General features: G+C 36.3%; 1 protein-coding gene across 1 annotated transcript; it reads left to right on the plus strand.

The window, feature by feature from the left end:
- The first annotated feature begins 1,204 nt into the window (after positions 1 to 1,204).
- LOC133851890 (uncharacterized) lies at positions 1,205 to 8,139 on the plus strand. Its single transcript, XM_062288514.1, has 4 exons — positions 1,205 to 1,373; positions 1,492 to 1,579; positions 2,952 to 3,764; positions 5,606 to 8,139. Exons 2-4 carry the CDS (start codon positions 1,574 to 1,576, stop codon positions 7,349 to 7,351), a joined length of 2,565 nt encoding a protein of 854 aa, XP_062144498.1. The 5' UTR covers positions 1,205 to 1,373; positions 1,492 to 1,573; the 3' UTR covers positions 7,352 to 8,139.
- Positions 8,140 to 9,823: the final 1,684 nt, after the last annotated feature.

Below are 9,823 nucleotides of genomic sequence, written 5' to 3' on the forward strand. Positions count from 1 at the left end.
TTTTTTAGAAAAATGTTAATTCCGTTGAAAATATTTTCTAACAAAAAAAAATATTTTATGTCAAAACAAACACAACATTAATCAAATAAATCAAACTAAACAATTCGGATATCCTTTAATTCAAAAGTCTTATGAGGATCATGAGAACATTGAAACAAAAAAAATAGAAGATGATTTGAACATATATGGAAGACTAGCGGTTCCCCATTTGAAGACTGCCATATGGCAATTGGCAAAGAAAAAAAGAAAACCTTGAAAGTTGAAACTAACAAGTGCCCTCATTTTTATTTTTATTTTTATTTTGTGTAATTTAGATGCAGAAATTTTGAAAATATATCATATACCCACCCTGTCCAACTACTAAAAGGGTTATAATTAATGACCAATTCCACGCCAAAAATGACAAAAATACAATGCACATAAGATAAAAAAATAAAAAAATAAATCAGAAGAAAAAAAGAGTTAATTTTAAAATAATAATAATAATAATAATAATAAGTTTACTTTCTCCCCAAATCTTTAAGATCATTGCACTGTCCCAAAATTTAGCTCTAAGATATTTGCAATTTGATATTAGAATATGTAACGAAGTCGTCAGTAAGGACCATTAATTTAGGATGATGTTGTTAGGGATATCACTCAATTTAAAAGCTTTAAGTTTACGAGTTTGACCTAACTATGTTTTATTAACAACTCACATTTGTTAATGTTTGGATTTGAACATATACTATCTCTAAATTTTTATAAAAAATAAAAAAAAATCTACAAACGAAATATGTCATTTTTATCAATTCCTTAAATTACATATTCTATTCATGAAAATTCTCTAAGACTAGACTAAAGTGAAACTTTAAAATAATTTGCCCTGACTTATTATTGATTGATATGGCAACTTTTTCACACAATTGTGTTTAAAATAAAATAAAATTAAAAAAAAAAAATTCCAAAAAAGTACCACAATAGAAAGGAAAACACGTACAAAATGGGAAAGCGATATGGGCGTTTTCGTTAAGAGAAATGATCCTTACACTTATTTTTCACAACAGTCCCACAACAAACTGATGTGACTGTTAAAATATTACCAGCCATATCAACTTATTGTAAGACCATCGTGAAAAATGAGTGTAGGATCATTTCTCCTCTCCCTTCTGTTAATATTCAGCGCCCAATGCCCCCCACCTACGAACGCGTGTGGTCTCCCACTCTCATAAATTAAATCAAACGGAATAGCGTCAATCCTCTCTCTCTCTCTACAGCGAGAGAACTTGTGTGTTTTGTTTGTTCTCTCTCAGCCTTCTCTCTCTGTGTCTTCTTGGCAAGTCCTCCAGAATTCATCTTCTCGTATCCATGAAAGCTCTTCTCTTTTACACCAGGTAAGTCTTTAAAGTAGTTTCTCCATTCAAAATGTCTCTTCCTGTATGTATTTTCTTGTTTCTTAGTTTTTAATGTTTTCCTTTGTTTTCATTACTTTTCAACCAAAACAATAAGTAGAAGTTAACCATCGGGGTTAATGAGAAAGACCCATTTACCCAGGTCCGTTTTCGCACGTGGGTTTTGACGTCCAAGTTCTTCCATGGAGGTTAGCACATGGTTCTTGTCCAATCGTTCTTTGCATGCTTTGCTTCTTATTCTTTATGCTTCTTTAATGTGTTTCTTGTCTTTATCTTAGCCTTTGGACAGTTGGATAGTGTTTAATAACTTATCTTTTAGGGAAATTATTACCGAATTAGTACTAAACAATGACAACATGCTGTTCAGTTGCTCTTATTTTTATATGATTAATACTGGAAGTTAATTTGGTTGACATGCTGTATAGAAGCAGTTGGGTGTCTTTAATCTTGTCTTCGTTTATTGTTGTTAATGTTACTTTAATTAGTATTTAGTAAATTTCCGTGATTGCTTTGAGCATGGATGTTGGGTTCCCCAACGAATATTGTTATGATTGTTTTTCTTGATAATTTGATTGCAAGAATGCGGCTGTTATTTTTATTCGATTGTATGTGTAAAATGATCCACATCACATATGATATTTAGCTTGAGTATTCCATCTGTTATACTTTGAGGATTACATTGGGATTTTTATTACTGAAATCGTGTTTTAATATACTGCAGTTTTCTTTTCGATAGTGGGATAGATTTTATCTTTTTGGTGGATTTCTTTTTTTTTTAATCTATACAATTTAATGTTAGACTAATGGCATTAATTTGATATCGTTCGACTATTTTACAGTTTGGACTGGTTAATTTTTTCTGCGATGAGTATATAACTTGGTTTATGGCATTCTGAGTGTCTAGTGACACAAATTAGAGGATTCAGTCCTATCCATACATGGATTCATGAGGAGGAAGTTACAATGTGCGAGGACCATATATATTGTTCTACCACAGTATTAACTCTACTGTACCAGAGGATCGCTTCTTCTTCTATCGTTTTGAAAATACAGTTAGCTTTGGGATAGATGAATCAACTCTTATTTATCAATTGTAAAGACTTTATAGATACCAGTATTAAGCAGATGAGGTTAGAAAGTGCTTTTATGTGTTCAAAACAAGTGGAGTGCCATATATTTAAATATGTAAACAAGTGAATATTATACATTTATGCATATGTATATTGATTATTTTGAGCAATGGGATATACCATTCACGTGATTGGCATTTGAGTAATTTATAGTTTTGATTAAGGCACCCATAGATGCCCAGTTCTAAAGGTTAGAAGATACTAGGAATAGAATTAGTGTATTTCCATCTTAAATTACTTTGAAGTTCTCAGTTTCAAATGATATCTTGGTGGTCAAATATGATCTTTACATTTTGATCCATAATGAAATATTAAGATCTAAGATACCTTTTTTTTGTTTAATTAAAGTTTCATCTGACACAGAATTATAAGTATATGATTCCTATATGCTGTGATTTTCTCAATTCAATTTGTTCTGCATTTTTATCAGATGCACTCTATTCAGATGGATAACATCGTGGAAGCCATTGAAGATGAATCAACCCCATGTTCCCCTGATCTAGGTGATATTTTTGGAGAGCCACAGGAACTCCCTCGCATTGGAGTCCGGTATCAGGCAGAGATTCCCTCACTAATAGTGGAATGTGATCAGTTGCAGGTTATCAATAAACCAACTGATTCAGAAGTTGTGATCAATCTGCCAGAGTCTTTTTCATTGGGATTACCCATCCCAATTATGTGGGCGAATTGTGAACTTGAAAACATCAATAGAACTGTAGATTTTGAAAACAGAAAAGCATGCCAGATTACTTCAAACGGTGCGGATTCAAAACTTGATGTGGAACTTCCGGCTACTAGTTTGTGTGATGGGAAATCTCTGGAAAAAATTTCAGGCCTTCAACCGGTAGGAAGTGATAGCATGGAAGTTGACTTGATCTTATCAGTTGAGTTTAAGAATAAGTTGGATCAGGTAGAGAGAAGTTTTTGTCCTCTTCCTGGCTCTCGGGGTGAATCCTGGACAGATATTGAATGTGATAGTTTTCTCCTTGGTCTATATATTTTTGGGAAGAATCTTATCCTTGTGAAAAGATTTGTAGAGAGTAAAGAGATGGGAGATATGTTGTCTTTCTACCATGGAAAGTTTTATGGGTCTGATAGATATCGTAGGTGGTCAGAATGCCGTAAGTTAAGAAGTAGAAGATGCATATATGGGCAAAAGATATTTACAGGTTGGAGGCAGCAAGAATTATTATCACGGCTGTCATCTCATGTCTCAGAGGAATGTCAACATAAGTTGCTTGAGGTATCTTTCTAACATCATCGTACACAACTCATCATATCTTAAAGTTGCTTAGGATAAATGGATGAAGTATCGCATAGAAATTAGAGTTTGTAGAGTTTTTCGGCATCAAAGCAGTTGCATATATTAATTTTGTTGGCCAACCTCTTTGTATCATATGGTTTTATAAACATACCCAACGTTTTATAGACATATGGCTTGGTAAGCCTTTTTATGGTACTGGCATTTTGTTGTACTTTGCACCTGAGGATCCCATTTTATGTTTCTTGAGTGACTTAATTTGTTATTTATACTTTAGTTATGTGTCATAAATTTTTAAGTTCTAGAGATCAGATGCTACTTGTCACAAGCTTGAGATTCTTAATGGTTTTGGACTATTATGATTCTTGGATAACTTAATTCAATTTCAAATGATTTTTCTGGAGTGGATTATTAACAATCTCATTAGTTGTGTAACAGAAGGAAAATGTCCATTTTGATGATATAACTAATCTTTTTCTTGTATATATCTTTGATTCCGTGCTTCCTCATCTATATTAGTTGCTTTCCCTTTTCTATCGAAGATGGTAATGACTTAACTATTTTTCCCCCAAACAATTTATTATTAGTTTCTGGACAATGTAAAGACATTTTGTAAGTATCTCTTGTAGGAGATTTCTTTGTATTGAGGAGATAGAATTTACCATAATGTAAAGTAGCAGAGCACTGTATTAGAATTTCATGTAAGATTAGCCTCATTTAAAGAAATGTTCACTTCTTTGTGAATTGTCTTGCTGATTACAATTTGGTATTTTCATAATGGCAAGGTGGTAATGGAGGATGCTGTTTTGATGGACATCATAAAGCACATTAGTGGAAAAAATAGATTTGAAACTAGAAATAAGTGCACTTGAGAATGCGTGGGATAAATTTTCCATCACTAATAAGATAATGAAGTGTTGATAATGGTCTTGCAATTTTTGGAAACCTGTAGTGAACCAGTTAGAGCATTGGTGTAATTCTTTAAGGAGGATTGGAAGGCCAATGAAGTCTTTGAAGGGTACGGTAGACTTGGGGATGATATGGTCTTTAAGAGCTACAATGGTGGACCAGGATTTTATTGCTGAATCGAAATAGTTGGCTCTGTGAACCAGTGTGGAAATAGAAATGGCACAAGAAAGAGAGTTCATATAAAAAATGCACAGGTTTTTTGGGGGTCTTTGAAGAGCAGACTTGGGGGATAGTATGGCCTTTAAAGGCTACAATGGTGGACCAGGATTTGATTGCTGAATCCAAATGGTTGGCTTTGTCAACCAGTATGGAAGAAGAAATGGCACAAGAAAGAAAATATACGTAAAGAATGCACAGATATGGTACAACCAAGGATAGGATCCTTTATCTTCTATAAATCTGCCTCAATAGGAGGTCATGATTTAACCGTAGCTCCTTATTTTTGTTGCTTGATTTATAGGCCCCTTCATCTTCTAGGTGATCTTTAAGGTTACATGAGAGTATGTCTTTCTACTTCTCGTTGATAGGTGCTGCACGTAAGTTTTTTTTTCCAACTCTCTAGTAATGCTGGTTTTTCGTACTCATATCACCTAATAGTTCAAACCAAACATTCACCAAATTTACACCATGAAACAATCTTATGTTGACATTCATTAGTTACTTTTGTTGGATGATTGTCTGGTGGCTGCCCATTTGGCTTCGTTTAATGTTTAACTAACAATAATCATTGCTGACATTCACAGCATCAACCCAGTATAGTAGATAGTGTGTGCTGCAATTCTACAGCTAAATTTACTATGTATTTGTTAACAACTGCTGCACCATGATTTCACATAAATTGTGATGTATTGTAGGTTTCTAGGACTTTTGGACGGGGAAATTTTTCATTTGAAGAATATATATTCACTTTAAAGGATACTGTTGGTATCAACATGCTTATAGAAGCAGTAGGTATTGGCAAAGGGAAGCAAGATCTCACTGGCCCAGCCATGGAGCCAATAAAGACCAATCATGTTTTATTTTTACATCCTGAGATACCAATTGGCAAAGCTTGCTCCAGTCTTACATCTGCTGACATAATCAAGCTTCTAAGAGGAAATTTCAGGTTGAGTAAAGCCCGATCCAGTGATCTCTTCTGGGAAGCTGTTTGGCCCCTTCTTTTAGCAAGAGGATGGCACTCTGAGCAGCCTAATGATCATGGTGTTTCTGGTTCGAAGCATTCTTTGGTTTTTCTTATTCCTGGTGTTAAGAAGTTTTCCAGGAGACTTGTGAAAGGTAACCATTACTTCGATTCTGTTAGTGATGTCTTGAATATAGTGGCATCAGATCCTGGGCTTCTTGAGCTTGATATTGAAGCAGGTGAAGGCAGTGGACGCAAGGAAGACAAATGGGAACCGCTCAGAAAACAGACCATTGATGGTTTGTCAAATAAACAACACCATTGTTACCTCCAGCCGCGTACTTCAAACTGCAATCAAGATATCGTGAAGTTTACAATTGTAGATACCAGTATGGTTCATGAAACAGAACTACCTAAAGTGAGAGAGCTGAGAAGTTTACCTGTTCAAACTACTAGTTTATCTACCCCCTCTAGTCTTTCCTGTGAAACTGAACAAGATACAACAGAAGAGTCAGAAGAAATTAATACCTCGAACCAGGCAGGGGATATGACTGAGATGGAAGCATCTGTTGACTCATCAGATTGTGCTGGTGTGCTTAATGTCATGGATCCCATTATTGCAGCAGTAGAAGATCATAAAAGTCCAAACACAAGTCTGCTTAAGGAAAATTGCCAGGGAAAGGCTATGAAGCATCACTTCAGCAAGAAGATGAATTCTAGTCATTCAGAAAATTTAGCTCCTGTCATGAAGCAGAAAGCTTTAAATGCTAACTGTGGAGAGTCAAGCCATAGCATTGGAGTTATCTCTGCAGACAGGAAGCAAAATGAAGCTGAGTCCCACTGCCAGTCAACTTTTCCTTCTGCATGTCACGACATGGCTTTTCGAGTGGGTCCACAGAATTTATCATCTGACAGTTCTTTGGCTAAAAGAAGTCGAGAAGGGAGTAATGCAGCAAGTATCACTGAGAATTGCCTAGGTGGAGAAGTATCTCCAGGAAAGCCTCAACCTTGGACATTCATGGACTTGAACCTTCCTTATGCTTCACCAGATATAGGAACTGAAGAACCCTTTATAATGGACATGATGCAAATTAATGATAACTCATGTGCAAACAAATTATCCTTTCCATCAGAAACAAGCCAGCTGCCCGAGCCATCAAAGATATCTGATAGTGGGGCTAGTACAGAGCAGCAGCCTACCATGAACAGCCGGAGGCAGAGTGTGAGGAGCCGGCCATTGACCACAAAAGTATGGGAAGCTCTTGAATATGGCTTGTTTGACAGAAACAGGAAGAGAAAGCGTGTGGAAACTTCACATAACTCAATTTCAAGGTCTTCCCGGCAAAGCCGTGGCAAGGCTGCTCTTAGTTCAACTTTGGATAATGGTGCTAGTAATGACATTGTAGATACCATGATGGAAGTGAATTTGGATGAGGTGTGCAGTAGTAAAGTTAATGCGGCTGGTGAGTCTCAGGTTTGATGCACAAAGAAATGGGCTGGCCATTCTCTAAGGGTTTTCTAAAAGCCACTCAAAATCTTGGTCTGTTCTAATGTTTCTGACAGTAATTTGAAGATCATTGTTGTTTCAAATGCTTCCATAACCAAACAAGAAGATAAAATCAGTCTCTTTTCAGTCATCCACCTAGTTGCAGCACATACGGCTGATTGAACATTAAAAAATATCAGGCTGATCATACAATATCAGTGAAGCAGACTTGGGGTTCTGAAGTATAGGAGAGGAGGGGAGATGGTTCCTTCATTTGTAATCACTAATCTTTCGGGATAGGAGAAATTGACACAAGTGCAAGTTCCTTTGAATTGATTTCCTGAGGTGGCACTAGTCAGGATTTTACTAAAAAAAGCATTTTAGCACCCATCTCCAATCTTCATGGTAAAGCAGAAAATTGATTTTCAGCTGGTCAGGTAATGATCAAGTTTCTGACACATTGCAGCCTAATCATATACATGTGAATATCGTTAGTTATCATTCTGATGTAGAAAGTATAGCTTCCCTCTTGTGATTCTTAAGGCTTACCAACAACAAGGAGTAGATCTATGTGTTGGTTTTTTCTGATTCATTAGTAGAAACATCAAGTTTTCTGTTTTCAGATTAGCTTAAAGATGGAGATACACTCTTCTATATTCTATCATCAATTTGAATTTTACTGTTCATTGTTGTGACAAAAGTTGTCTATGTAGAAGTTTATGTAAAATATAAAATAATAAAAGACTAGCGGAAGCAAGAGAGGAAGAACACAAGTGATTAAGGGTGGGTTACATCTTTATTGTATTGAATTGAATATGATTGTATTACATGGTATTGTATTTATAGAGAAACTAGGGAATGGTAAACAAGGCAAGGTGTGGAATATAAGGTAAGCTGTGCCAAACAACGTAAGCTAATGCTAAGCAAAATATAAATCAACCAAATAAGGAAAACCTAGGTGAAAGTTTGAGTTTGGAAAGAAACTTAATTAATGCTCCATTTGTTTTGACGTAAAATGATTTTCGTCATAAAATATTTTCGACGAAATCATTTTTTAGAAAGAATGATTTCCTCGAAAATATTTTTCGGCATTTGGCTCGTACAAAAAAATCACAAACTGTGAAAAACGAAATCCGGCAACTGCTGCTGGAATCCGGCTTGAACAGCCAATTCCGGCTAGAACGGTTGGGATTCGACAAGTTTGGCCGGATTGGCTAGAACGGTCGGGATCCAACCATTTTGGCCCGATTCCGGCGACGGCGGCCTAACAGCAGCCGGATTCTAGCAATAGCTGCCAAATTCTGTCACCGGCAAGATTCCGGCGGCTGATGTTATTGTCGAAATCCGACGAGTGCTGCCAGATTCTGACAACCAAATACCGAAATTCGAGACCTTCGACGGTAGACTCGGACTACCAACAAACTCCAATGTTCGATAGTGGCAGATTCCCACAAACGTACAGGCAAGAATGAAGAGTTTAAAAAAGCATTTACAGTCAAACTAAAAATGATTTTCGTTGACCATTATTTTCACCCCCACCAAAGACCGTAAAAAGCCAAAAACATTTTACACTGAAACAAATGAAGCATAAATTTATTTTTTCTTCGGCAAAAGTGGATCTATTGCGCAAGGACAAATATATGACCGTGACTTCAGCCTTTAGATGCGTTGATAAAGCATATCAGAATTATATGCGACAGGAGCAAAAAACTGGACGTGAGCAAGAATAGGGATGGAATCAGGTGCGACACAAAGCCAAATGTAGGCGTGCAACTGGGCAAAGGAAACTAGCATATATGGCGGCAAGAGAGAGTGTCGGTAAACTGTGGCCGCTCAACGGCGGTGATGACAACCGAAGGATGGTGGTGGATGACACTAGTGAACAATAGTGAGATTCAGGAGGTGGCTAGTGTTGGCAACTTACAAGAGCGGCTGGAGTCGGAGCCGGGCCGTGAATTGGTGACGGAATCGAGTAGTGGCCGGCGAGCTGGGTTATGGGTGGCCGACAAGACTGACTTTAGGCTGATGACTAGGCTTGGATTGACCTAAGAACCACAAGCCTATGGCCAGCAATTCGTATTACCGTGTTGGGTTCGTGTTCAGTTGACTCATGGGTTAACCTGATATCGGTCAACTTGAACACGACCCATTTAGTTAAATAGGTCAAACAATTCAACCTTGACACAACCCATTTAAATACGTGGGTGACACGACATAACCCGCATAATCCGTTTAATAAACAAGTCGTGTTGGGTTGACCCAAATATGACCCGTTTTTACCTGTATATGAATTTAATTGTTAAAAATAAAACAAAATAAAATTGAATTTTAATTTATATGAATTTATGAATTTTATATAATAACGAATTTATTAATTTTAGCCTTTTAGGGTTTTGTTTCTTAATTGTAAAAAGAAAAATATAATTTTGTTGGTTTATTTTTATTGGCTACATTCTGGTCGACAAA

This window comes from Alnus glutinosa, chromosome 12 (assembly GCF_958979055.1).
Source record: "Alnus glutinosa chromosome 12, dhAlnGlut1.1, whole genome shotgun sequence".
NCBI lineage: Eukaryota > Viridiplantae > Streptophyta > Magnoliopsida > Fagales > Betulaceae > Alnus > Alnus glutinosa.

Coding starts and splice junctions, on each gene's coding strand:
- LOC133851890 (XM_062288514.1), top strand. Junction 3,765..5,605: donor GTCAACATAAGTTGCTTGAG/GTATCTTTCTAA, acceptor GATGTATTGTAG/GTTTCTAGGACTTTTGGACG.